General features: G+C 38.1%; 1 protein-coding gene across 7 annotated transcripts in view; it reads left to right on the forward strand.

Annotated features, from left to right (window-relative positions):
* HECA (hdc homolog, cell cycle regulator) overlaps window positions 1–13,892 on the forward strand; it is a 175,117-nt gene that overhangs the window by 38,355 nt on the left and 122,870 nt on the right. Inside the window, exons 4-5 of one of the 7 annotated variants that reach the window (XR_013377845.1) lie at window positions 2,806–3,796; window positions 4,516–6,388. The exons of 2 other annotated variants lie outside the window; for them this stretch is intronic. Coding sequence is in view for 4 of the 5 variants with exons in the window: in XM_077895093.1 (XP_077751219.1) it covers window positions 2,806–2,970 (165 nt within the window). In the remaining variant the exon portion in view is untranslated. 4 more of the 7 variants (XM_077895093.1, XM_077895084.1, XM_077895122.1 and 1 more) reach the window with 4 other exon arrangements.

The following is a 13,892-nucleotide window of genomic DNA, read 5'->3' on the forward strand; positions in this document are numbered from 1 at the left end:
TTTAGTGTATTAAGTGAAAAAGGTAATTTATAAAATAGCCTAATAGTATGAAAAGTGACTATGGAAAGGGATCTAGTAACCTGTAACCCAAAGGTTGTCTCTGGATGGTGGGATGCTAAGTGGTTCCTTTTTTGCTTGTAATTTTTTATGGTTTGTATGATTAACACATACCTCGGTTCTAGTAAGAAAAAGTTATTATTTAAAAGGAAGAAGGAGGTTTTACTTTCTTTAATAGACACGATTTTCTTTTTGTTCCCTTTCTGTGGGATAGCACAGTTACCCAAGAACTGCCTGCCTGCGTGGTATTGGAGGTTGAAAGATCTGTAATCCTTAAAGTACTGCTAAGAGGAAGCATTTTCCAAAACTTAGGGGTCACCAGAAAAAAAGGGAAGTAATAGCCTGTAAAAACACATTAAATAAGTCCATGGAAACACCAGAGACAAAACAAAATCCTTGAAAGTACATTGGGTTCATTTAGGGAAAGAGAAAGGGAAGAGAAAGCCTTGTCATTCCTTAATATTCACGGATAGGAAAGAATTTTCCTTTGCTCTTTGGTCACCGAGTTGGCTTTTAATAGAAATAACTGATAAACACCTTTATTAATTACTACATAGCTTTGTATCTTTAGACTATGGTTTGATTTTTTTAAGAAGAATATCCTGTGAAAAACTGTCAGCTGAGTGAAAAGTTTGGTGGAGTGAGTATTTCAACTCTACTTTGTCTCTACTAGTGTTCTCAAAGAGACGTATGGCCATGAGAGACCCAAATGGCCATCCATAGCCTTTCATTTGACTCCAGATAGGACTGACTACTTTTCTGCTATTCTAATATATTGACCACATTTCCATTTTAAAATTCCATCAGCCTTGGAAATGGATCTCAGTCATTTAGTATGTGCTGTAGGATTTTGTAATGCTCACTGCTGCAGTGCCAGGTCTTGAGATGAGAGAAACAGAAGGAAGTGGTTCCTCTCTCTTTACACACACAAGAGAGGGTTCTCTTTTAAAAGAACTAAGGAAGTGAAAGAATTTGGGGCCATTTGTTGGTGCTAGAAAGGACCTGGGAGAGCTAGTTCAGCCTCCTTGTTTTCCACACATAGTGGAGGTCTTTTTACCCAAGTCTTTACAAATGTGTCACAGCCATGCTAAAACCTATAGTTCCCAGTCTACTGTTCTTTATACTATACCACTGAAAGGCAGCGAGTTTATTTCCTTATCTTTAAGGAAGAAAGTAGAATGGCATCCTGCCATAGCTAACCTGTTGGTACTCATGTATTTCTTCCTTAAAACAATGTAAGCCCAGGCCTTTGTTTTTGGGCCTCCAATTAAAATGGAAAAACATGTTTAATTACTCTTTGGCTTTTAGAAAAATGTCAGTCAACTACAGTTCGCTCTTGAACAACATGGGGGTTAGGGGCCCTGTCCCCCATGCAGTCGAAAATCTGCATATAACTTTTGACTCCTTAACACTTGACACTTAACTACTAGTAGCCTACTATTGACCAGAAGGCTTACGATAACATAGTTGATTAATCTATTTTGTTAATACTGTATTCTTACAATAAAGTAAGGTAGAGGAAAGAAAACATTATTAAGAAAATAGTAAGGAAAATAAATTTGTAGTATTGTATTACTGTATTTATTTAAAAAAAAATATGCTTATAAGTGGACCCATGCAGTGCAACCCATGTTGTTCAGGGGTCAGCTTGAACAGCTGAACCATATTGTTCAACCCGCTATGAAGGTACAAGTGTTAGATGCTACTAAGGAATCAAGAGAAGTCTTCTAATAAGACTTTTAGCCAAAAATAAGCTAATGGTTAATTATTTGAAAGGAATAACAGACTGAAGAGAGAGGTTGGCCCAGAATCCCGCTTTTGTTGTTCAAAGCGATTAGTCAGCTAAAAGGGAATTTATCTTAGCTCCAGAAAGGTCGTCCATGTCATGGCTAAGAATGTAGACCTTGGAATAGCTACTTTGGTTCAATTCTCAGCCTTTCTGCTTCCTATCTACATGGTCTTGGCCATCTATCACTATGTGCCTGTTTCTTCATCAAAAATTCATCTACTACCACATACCACCCATGAGTGTATTGAGGACAAAACGAGATTATAATTTTTATTACGTTATTACAACGAATTCTAAATTGAGAGTCTGTTGTATTTATCATTTCTGATTATTCATTTAAGTTCTTGGAACCTTTTGAATGTACTCTTAGAGACCCAGGCATGAATGAAGATCTGGTGTGTGGTGGTTTCCAGAAGCCTCAGGATAGACAGAGCACTTCTTCGTGGATTGTTAATTTTGCTGGAGTATTTTCAGGAAATTTTATTTTTACATCAAAGAAAAGTGTAGTAAGGAGTGGAATGAGAAATATATATGAATTTTTAAAATAAATTCAACACATTCCATGAAGTTTCATGAGGCTTTGAATGAGGGAAGTCAGCATCAGCCACTCCTTATAACCCCACAGGGAAAGGGTGTCCTATTGTTAGGGGAACTTCAGTGGAGAAGTTCAGGCAGTGCGAGTTTAGAATTTTCTTCCTACCAGTAGATGCAACTGCTAACAGGGCTGCCTATCCAGAGAGAAATCAGGAGTCAATCTGTCAGATTGATGGTGAATATTTGAATATACATATCTTTTGCTCTGCATACCTTGCCTTCCATCATAAGAGGGATGCTTCGCCAAACTCTTGGTGGGCTTCTCAGGCATAATAGTGTTGCACTTTGGCTTAGGTGACCTTGACAGTGTCTTGAGGCAGGAGGGCATGGTGGCTCACGCATCTGTGTTTTCCCCCTCCCCCCAGGCCCGCCTGAACTGTAAGCACTGCGGGAAGCCTGTGATAGACGTGCGGATTGGGATGCAGTACTTCTCCGAGTACAGCAACGTCCAGCAGTGTCCGCACTGTGGGAACCTGGACTACCATTTCGTGAAGCCATTTTCCTCCTTCAAAGTTCTTGAAGCTTATTGATGAAAGCTTTGCTTTAGTAATAGCTATTTTATTGACTTTATTTCTTTATTACATATCTTTTATAGGGAAACATTCTGTGACATTACCTTCTTTTCTAATTTAAAGGAGGGTTCCTTTGCGTATGTGTGCCACTAACATGGGGTTGGCCCCTTGCCCTCTCTCAACTCCTGAGTGTTAGTCTGTGGTCCCTATGAGAGCCCAAACGGATGGTTCTGGGGTAGCGGTTCACTGTCATTAGGTGTGGTGGGGAGGATAGGGTGAACTTAACTAGCAAAGGGATTCTGTGGTTAGGAACTAAAAGCATAGTAGGAGTTGGAAGGAAAGTCTTATTAAAATGTTAACTGTCCAAAGACCCACTTTCAGATCTTCTCTGGGCCCTGGGAAAACCCCGTGACGTGTGAATGTAAGTCTGTGCCTGGGGATCTGACAGCGTAGTAGTCGCCTGGGTTCTGTGTTCAGCTGTGCACACTGACTCACAGATCGTTCAAAGTGGACATGAGTGCTCCTTCTATCACTGTTGTGATTTAGCAGGCAGTTTTCCTACTGAAAATATATCCAAATCATAAGACATAAGAAAACGAATGGTGTTAACGGATATTTGTAGGTAAAGTGACCTGTAACAGAGAGAATATGCTAAATGAATTTGGAAGTGATGCATACTGACTCCAGGGGCCAAGAACACGCAGAATCCTGTCCTTGGAATTGTGTCCTTGAAGTTGGTCAAATGAGCTCATAAGGAGAATCCACGAATGACCTAGTTTGGGTAGTATGGTTGTATGTCGGCTGCGCTGTCGAAGTGCTGTTTGATGTCACATCCTTCTCACAGGTCAGTCCCACAGCCATAGACCCTAACTGGTGGTTTCAGAACCATCATTACCATGCTTTGTCTTCCACAAAATTGTTATGGCCACATTTTACCCATTTGATGCTGTTTTCCAAATCATAGGTTTGACTTTAAGAAAGAAAGGAAAAAATTGCTTGTGAGGATGTGAGGAAGATAATAATTTTAATATTTTACTTTAAAGTGTGTTTCATTTTTCAAAACCACTGATTGTAATGTGTTAACGTTATGTTTGAAAATAGATCGTTCTGAAGCTCTCCATGATACTTAACCAGTAGTGAAAAAAGATGATAATTTAAATAACTTGATTAATCAGAGCATTGGGCTTTCCAAAAACCAGCCTTTTGTTAATTAGAGCTTGAGGATTTAAATAGACTGACATCCCATATCGTCATAGAATTGGAATTGGAATATGACTTCTTATAAGTGGATTTGATAATTTCAAGTCTTACACACATATGCTAGTAAAATGCTGAAAATACAGTCTTTTATGGATAGCCAAATTTGGGGTTATATGAACAGTTTGTATGACTCATTTGGTTTATGCCATTTTTTTTTCCCTCAGAAAAACAGCTGTTTTTCCTCTCAGAAGTGTTTAGGTATTACTGCAAGCAAGTTTCAGTTCTACTGTATGAAATATTTGCTGTTTTGTTTGAAACGAGAGTATTGAAGAATCAGTATATCGACTAATTCTTATCTTTCAGTTTGGATGATTATACTTCGGTTTACTGCATCTAGTTTGGTGTTTGATGGTCTGAAAAATATTTCACAGTGGGGCGAAATGCTCAATGCCTCTGCGAAGCCACAAATCGATATTGCTCTGACAGTATTCAATGCAACTGCAAAGATCTGTAGGACATAGCCCTTGCAAACTTGTCCTTAATACACAAAGCTGCATTTGTGAATTAACTGGTTCCCCATTAATTCTCTCATGTACCAAGTATAAAAATTGGTAAGTTTCTCATGTCCTGAGAGTAATATTTGGATTTCAGTTCTGAATTTCCAACGGATAGTAAAATATTTCTAATGCTATTTCTTAATCCACTTAAGATTTTATCCCTATTATTGCTTATTATTGATGTTCTGGATCTTAGAGTTTATGTATAGATCCTATTCACAAGCCCCTTGGCCTAAAACTGCTGTGAATGTGTTATCTGATGCATACTGTATTTTCTCCTTCTTTTGGTTTCTACTCTCTGAAAAATAAGGAGGAGAAGATTTATCCTGTAATTAGATAAAGTTTGCTTTTGGCCTTTCTTTGGACAAGAAAGTTAGGATTCTGTGGATGCTGTAGTTCTGTAAAAGGAGAGGCAGAGTTATCATCTGAGGGTATTGTTTGCCTTTAAAGCATCACATTCTCAGCTAAAGTAGAAAATCTGGCTTATTTGAGAATAAAATATAATGAATATACAATAGTGTGGAGAATAAATCTTATTTTGGAAATCTGCTGACCTGAGTATTTTCACCACACTTTATCAAAGTACCTTGCTCTGATGACCTTGGTGGAAATGGGAGCATGTCAAAAAAAAAATGACTACTTTTATTATGGTTTGGATATTAAAGGATATCATCACCCAAGAGATCCATTTTCTGTGTTTCTGATAAATAGTGTTCAATAAAATGAACCACTCAGAAGTGTTTAATAATTTCAAAGTGATTTTTCATCTGTTCTAACTTTTTTTTCCCTATCATTTATTTTTAAGAGTTCTGTACCTGGAACAAATAAAGTTTTACCTGCTTGAGTTCAGTGAGAAACCATTTCTGATGGCTTTATCATTTCCTCTTCAGGCTGACTCAGTTCTCTACTCTCTTCTTGTTGCATCTGAAGCAAGTGATACACCGAGTTTATCAACTGCTTGAATAAAAGATAGACGTTGGCCGTGAAATTGAGGAGTGTGGAGTGTATTATTCTAAGTGAGAAAGAGCTCTCCCTAGTCCTAATTTCCAGTTTTTGCAAAGGAAATTTATTTTCAGAGTAAAAAGTATTTTCATATCTTTTGAGGGGACGTTAGCTCATCAGGAAAGAATATTATTAGGTGTTTAAATACTAACATTTAGGGTGATGCATAACTTATTAGACCCTGAAAACTAATTTGCTGAAATCTGTTTTGTCCTGTAAGACCAACCCTTAACGTACAGTCTGTTTTTCTGTGCTCAGGTCAGGACCTCCACTTGGCTTTTCCTCTTTGGTCTCCCGTTTGCAGCTCTTAAACAGTTTTAGTTGGACTTTTGAGGAGGACTTGAGGAGAAAGTGCATCTGTTCAGTGTTTTGGTTCCTTTAATAGGATGCTGCCTAACCCAGCTCATTTCTATGTCCTGTTGACTTTGTTATTCTTGCAGGTAATTGAAAGAAAATGTCATGGATGGGCGTCATTAAAACCAGCTCAAAAATATATTCTTGTCCTAAAGATTTCTTGTCAAGATGTCTTGGATTGCACTTTTGTTGAGGGAAGACAGTGTAAATAGTTCAAGAATGTTGATAAAACTGAAACATTTGGTTATGGAATTGTGTGTGGTGTTTGAAGGTTTCTGTTTGTGAAATGTATGTATTAAAAATAATAAAATTTCAGAAACTAATATTGTACTCTCTTCAGTGTGTCACTTAATTTTTTGTTTGAGCTTCAAGGTTTCAGAGCTTGGGGTTGTTTGATCAGAAAAGACAGGGAAGACTTTCTGGGGTTTGATCACTGCTCAAGGTCACAGTCACTACTGCAGTTCACAAGAACTGTGGACGTTATATGCTGTTCGATGGTGGTGTGTTGCATGCAGCCTACCTTCACAATAAAATAAGTGTTGCTGTACTAGTAGATTGGTCCCATATGGATAGTCCAAAATTATTGTTCTGGTTATAGAGAATTCTATTGAATGGGTAAATGGTCCTATTCTACAGATTTTTCTGTGGTTCTGAGGCCTGTAACAATTTTCATAATGAAAAGACTTGATCATATGCTTCTTCATGGTAAGAAATGAAAACTGAGTTGTAATTAAACCTATTGTGACTTTATGCACTGTGGTCAGGTATGTTTTATCTTTTAAATCTCGTTGTTCCTTTCATTTCAAATATCATTCTCAGCTAGTGGATTGAAATCCACAAAAAACATTAGAATAGGATAAGATGTGGAAATGTGAGTGAGGGAGGTGTCTCTAGTCTACCAGTGGATTCAAAGGCCTGACTTCCCACTTACTTACTACAGACATCTTATGCATAAATTTATTTTATTTAAAGGCTTAAGGACATGGGATATTGTGGTTTCTGCTGGTGTAATATATGTCAACAAAATTCCTTTGCAGTTGTAAGAAAAATACACTTCTTACTGTGACAGAGCTGAAAGAAGAAACAAAGTTAAGCAGTGATTGATAAGAATTAAGTTTAATGGGAGAAGAATCTTGTTTGTAGTGGTTTCCAGTTTCTTTAAATCTGGCTTATATTGTTTTCACTCAAATTTAGCAGCAGTTAGATTGCTAATTATGCAGGCTATTTCTCTAGTAAAGAGTTAGATTTTGGAAGAAAAAAGCTGGCTTTGAGCTTGTATTCTTTTCATGTTTCGTTAGCTGGCCATAGTTGGGATAAGTCCTATTTAATGAATATGAAATATCTTTGAAGATAGTTACAAATTATTTTAAGTATTTTTTTTTTTTTTTTTAGGGAATATTTTTCTTCTAATGATGGCCTCTAGTTTTGTGGTAATGACTTCATACAAGCTCAATCTGGTATTGCTATGCCTCAGGGACAGCAAAATGAAAATTAACAAAGCACTTTGTTTTATGGAGTTCAGTAGAACGACACTGTTTACATTTGTTGGTGTTCAGCAAATGGAATTGGCCACCATTGCATCATTTCCTGGTGATGGATACCATGCCAAGTGGTTCTGATACACGTGATTGATAGTTTAGGTCATATCTTAAAATCAAGTTTAGAACTATCTAGCTAAATTTCTCACAAACCTAAAAGTAAAGAACTCATAAACATAAAAGTCTAGAATTTAGAGATACCAGAATTTAGAGCAAGGGCTATGTTTTCAGTTGTATTCACAGTAGTGCATGTTAAATTGCATTGACTGTTGTATTTATTTTAGAGAGAAACAGAGACCCTGAGAATTTAAATCTATATAATAAATTGACATGGTTAATAGCTGAGAGTAGTAAGCCTGGGTTTCCTCTCAATCCTCCAGATAAGATCAACAAATGGGTATTTTGTTTTCAGGTGAGAGATAACTTTGGGTTTGCTTTCTTCATTGTAAGAAGGCAGATTTAAAAGGTATAGTAGCCCTTGCTTTGGCTGCACAGGTTCAAAAATGGAAATAATTCTGAGAAGCTCCACTGATTCCTGTATAAGGGTGACAAGTACATTTTTTTTTTAATTTTTATTTATTTATGATAGTCACACACAGAGAGAGATTGGCAGAGACATAGGCAGAGGGAGAAGCAGGCTCCATGCACCGAGAGCCCGACGTGGGATTCGATCCCGGGTCTCCAGGATCGCGCCCTGGGCCAAAGGCAGGCGCTAAACCGCTGCGCCACCCAGGGATCCCCGGGTGACAAGTACATTTGAAAGCATCCCCTATTTTTAGAAGAAAAAAAATAAGCAGGAACATTTTTATAAAAGGGAAAAACAGTATTTGAAATCAGTAATTGTGTCTTTCCTCATTTTTCATGCATTAATTTATTGACATTTGTTCCCTTTTGTTCAGCATTGCTTGAGAGAGGAAGGTGACACTTCAATAGTCTACACTAAGAATCCATCATTTTATTCGCTTTGTGAGTTGATTTTCAGTTATGTTTTGATTCAAACATGCCCTGCTGTTGGATTTGGTAGCCTTGGTCTCTGCAATTTGGGCAGGGTTTTCCTCTTTTCTAAATTTTCAGTTTGTCTTGCTGTGTTTCATTTTCAGCTTCTCACTATTTTGTCTGAAGCTCTGATATCTCAGACTTTTCTGAGTTGCTAAACCTGAGCACTTTATTTGTATTCCACACAGCCTTAGGGGTTAGAAATGCTGGTTATATATTTGTTTCAGAGACTTAAGATTTTTGATGGTATAGGGGCTATATCTTGAAGTAGTAATTAGCAATACTCCAAATTACTGTAAAACCATGTGTGGGCAATCGGTGCCTTCCTTATACTTGTTTTCATCACATTAACTTCACACATTTTTCTTTTTTTCAAATCACACATTTTTCTGAAGCTCTGTTGTGGTTGATAAAAAAGTAAAGCTAAAGTGAAGCCCCTAGGCTAGAGTTTGAGGCTCCAGAACCCCCTGGCTCTAAAAAAGAGTGGGCAAAGGAGCAAAATGGTGGCAGTTCTGGGGACTACTGTGAATATTTCAAAAAGCTTAATGGGGATGTAACATGGCCCAACCAAGAGATTGCACAGAATATCTCAAAGATCAATTTATTTTTGGCAGGACTTGTTGCAACCTTGGTTATCTCATCAGAAACACTGGCAGTAGCATATGTCTCTGATGAATAATATATGAGAAAACAAATGAATTACTACCTATTAAGTGCTGTTTATTTTACAGACATAATCTTTCAGAACAGGATAAGGTCAAGTTAGGTGGGGGTGGTCTTTGGCGATGGCAGAGTTTGGAAAATGACGTTTTTTAGAAGTGTCTACTTTTTCTAATCTTTTTCTTCCCCTCTGCTGTGATACTTTTGCCTTATCTTTTTCATACCTGTCCATCTGTCTTTTCTACCTTGTCCTTTCTCCTGCCTGTCCTGTTGTATCAAGTTTCTTAACCACTGGAATAATGGTAAAAGCTCCCTGACCAACCCAGACATGAATTAGTTAACACATTTGAAAAGTTAGTTTAAAAAAGAGATCCCGGGATCCCTGGGTGGCGCAGCAGTTTGGCGCCTGCCTTTGGCCCGGGGCGCGATCCTGAAGACCCAGGATCGAATCCCACGTCGGGCTCCCGGTGCATGGAGCCTGCTTCTCCCTCTGCCTGTGTCTCTGCCTCTCTCTCTCTGTGTGACTATCATAAATAAATAAAAATTTATAAAAAAAAAAAAAAAAAGAGATCCCTACAATTGGCGTAGGGATAGACAAGTTAGTTGATCACTAGAGGAATACAGTAGACCCATACTTACATATGTAGCCAATTGATTTTTAATAAAGGTGTAAAGAGAATTTGGTGAAGAAAGGGCAGTGAAACACATGATGCTGGAACAATTTGCTATCCATATGCAAAAAACAACTAAACCTGGATCTATACTCACACTATATTTAAAAAAAAACTCAGAGTGGATAATAGATCTAAGTGTAAAATCTGTAAAAAACTTCTGCACAGCGAAGGAAAAATAAGGCTAAAAGGCAGCATATGGAATGGGAGAGGATATTTGCAAATGACATATCTGATAAAGGGCTAATATCCAAAGCATAAAGAACTGATACAACTTAACACCCCAAAACCAAATAACCCAATTAAAAAATGGGCAGAAGACATGAATGGACATTTCTCCAAAAAAGACTTACAGATGACCAGCACATACATGAAAAAGTGTTCAACATCAGTCATCAGGGAAATGCAAACCAAAACTACAATGAGATATCACTTCATACCTGTCAGAATTGCTAAAATCAACACAAACAACAAATGTTGGCAAGGATATGGAGAAAAAGGAACCTTCATGCACTGTTGGTGGGAATGCAAACTAGTACAACCACTGGAAAACAGTATGGGGGTTCTTCAAAAAATAAAAATAGAACTGACCTATGATCCAGTAATTGCACTACTATTTATCCCCAAAATACAAAAGCACTAATTGAGAGTGATGCATGCACCCCTATGTTTATTGTAGCATTATTTATAATAGCCAGACTATGGAGGCAGCCCAAGTGTCCATCAAAAGATGAGTGGATAAAGATACGGTGTGTGTGTATACACACACACAAAACGGCATATTATTCAGCCATAAAAATAGATCTTGCCATTTGCAACAACATGGGTAGACCTAAGAGTATAATGCTAAGTGAAATAAGTTAGAGAAAGGCAAATACCACATGATTTCACGCCAATGTAGGATTTAAGAAACAAACCGGACAAGCAAACAGACCAAGAAACAGACTTTTTTTCTTTTTTTAAGATTTTATTTATTTGTTCATGAGAGACACAGAGGCAGAGACAGGGCAAGAGGGAGAAACAGGCTCCCTGCGGGGAGCCCAATGTGGGAAGCCCAATGTGGGACTCGATCCCAGGAAGCTGGGATCATGCCCCAAGCCAAAGGCAGATGCTCAACCACGGACCCACCCAGGCATTCCCAAGAAACAGATTTTTAACTGCAGATAACAAACTCATGGTTCAGAGAGGAGGTGGGTGGGGAGATGGGTGAAATGGGTGATAGGGATAAAGAGTACAGTTATGATGAAAAGAAAATCTAAAAATCTGATGATGAATGAGTAGGATTTTAGTAAAATTAAGAACTTCTCAAAGTTACTGGTGAGAATGAAGATGAACCATAGACCGGAAGAAAAGGACTTGTGTCCAGAATCTATGAAGAACTCCCAAAATATAGTAAAACAAATAAACAACAAAAAAAAGGCAAAATAATTGAACACTTTGCTAAAAAAATAAGAATAGTAAATGAACACATAATAAGACATTCAACATAATCATTAGGGTAATGCCAATTAAAACCACAATGAAATATCACTACGCACCCATTGGAATGACTATGATTATAGACAGAATACCAATTGCGGCCAAGTTGTGAGGTATCAAACTCACATTTGCTGCTGATGGTGAACCATCTGGCAGTTTCCTAAAAAGTTAATTGTGCTTATTCTGTGTCCCCGCCATTCTACTCTGTGGATATACCCAAGAGAAATGAAAGCATGTCCATAGGAAGACTCATTCTTGAGTGTTTATAGCAGCTTTATTTGTAATAGCCACAAAACAGAAACAAACCAAATGTCCATCAGCAGGAGACTGGGTGAACAAAATGTGGGATATGTATACAATAGAATATAACTCGGCAGTAAAAAGGAGCAAACTATTGATAATATGCAACAACATGGGTGAATCTCAGATTACACTGAAGGGAAGAAACCAGAGGAAAAAAAGAGTACATACTTTATGATTCCATTTATATAAAACTTGCTAAAATGCAAATAAATCTATAGTGTGCTGTCAGTAGTTGCCTGGGGCTGGGCAGAGAGTTATTATTGGAGAGGAGAGAGAAAATGGTGACAAAGGGGTGGGAGGAAACCTTTGGGGGCTACTGATATGTACATAATCTTGATTGTGATGATGATTTCATAGGTGTATACATTTGTTAAAACTTGTGTACTGGGATCCCTGGGTGGCGCAGCGGTTTAGCGCCTGCCTTTGGCCCAGGGCGCGATCCTGGAGACCCGGGATCGAATCCCACATCGGGCTCCCGGTGCATGGAGCCTGCTTCTCCCTCTGCCTGTGTCTCTGCCTCTCTCTCTCTCTCTCTCTCTGTATGACTATCATAAATAAATAAAAATTAAAAAAAAAAACAAACTTGTGTACTTTAAATGTGTGCATTATTTTATGTTAATTATACCTTCATAAAGCAGAGAGAGACCCCCCCCCTACCAAGGGATGCCCTATACCATAAACATTTTATTTAAATTAAAATCAGGAATACTCATTCATGACAGATTCTGTTCTTTTGTTTTAGTGTGTGGTTCCTGCACAATGGTGCAGTTGTGGCATCTTGCTGCCTTTGCTGCAATATCTTTTGTGGTGCATTCTCTAAGAGTACTTCCTGTTGGGTTTTCTTTAAAATGGAACAAGAACTTAAAGACACAGGAGAAACCATAAATATAATAACTCTTTACCCTTTTGGGATTTCTGTCCTCTAATATTTAAGTGTTTTATTCTGACATTTAGTTCAACAATATTTTTGTGTATGTGTGTGAGAGAATTGCCTTATTTCCAAACATCCTACTGAGTTATTGAAACAGTATTTTCTTTTTATAATTATGCGTGATTGGTAGGTATTTGTATTAAATTACATTATTGCAGTGACAAATATAACTGGAATGAACAAGTTCGGGAACAAACATGGACTAACCCTTGGTTAGCATACAACTGTGTAGTGGGGAGGGAAACTGTAGGCAGAGAGCCTACCAGCCACAAGCGTTCATCACAGTGCAGCTTTATGACATGAGTTAGAGTGATGTAGAGTCATGCATTTGTTGGATTGACTAAGCAAATGTCCGTTGAGAGCTGAAGCTCTCGATGCTTACTTTCTTCACCTGTAAATATTGAGTCCCTACCTGAAACAAGGGTATTACTAAGAGTTAGGTGAAACAGTGTAAATAAAGGGCTCTCTGCAATCCCTGGCATGTAGTAAGTGCTGAAAATGTGCCTTATTATGGTTATGTGTGTTATTTCAGAAAGCATTCTTATAATGGCAGGGCAGGAAAGACTCAGAGATTATCTGACTCACTCTGTTTATTTTATAGGTGAAGAACGTGGTTCAACACATCAGCATACAGGGCTGAAGGTCTTGGTGTGTCACCAAAAGTGGGTAACCCTAAGGAAGGCTCTCTGGAGGCTTCTTACAGAGGGGCTCTTGAAAACCTAGGGTGTTCTCTGATACTATGGAGGAATTGCAGACCTTATGTCACTCCTAAAAGAGCTTCAAGAGCAGTCTTCCTAGTTCAGAAGGATGGTCGCTTTCAATAGCTGTGAACATTTTAAAATCAGTGGGCGTGTGAAGCAAGGCAGCAAGGTAAGAAGGCAGTTGAGAAGGTTGTGGGATGAATAAACATGAAATCTGATTTAGGAAGGTGGGTTAGAAATTTTGTGAAAGCCGTATTTGTTTTTCTCCACTTGGGTTTAGCTTCAAACTGAGACCTACGCTCCAAAACCTACTTCTTGGGCTGGAAAACAGTTCATTTCTTCCCCTTGGTGGTGAAAACAAAGAGCTGGCCATCTGTTTTGTTATAGTGATAATATCTTCACTTGAAGCATGCCCATGAAGGATGGCATCCACACTCATGACTTAGTGCAGTGAATGCCACTTGCAAATGATAACACTTGCTTGGAATGTGATAGAAACAGATTATGATCATTCTTTGCTAGTCAAGACAATGCCCTTTGGTGTTGGA

The sequence above is a fragment of the Canis aureus genome, chromosome 1 (genome assembly GCF_053574225.1).
Source record: "Canis aureus isolate CA01 chromosome 1, VMU_Caureus_v.1.0, whole genome shotgun sequence".
NCBI lineage: Eukaryota > Metazoa > Chordata > Mammalia > Carnivora > Canidae > Canis > Canis aureus.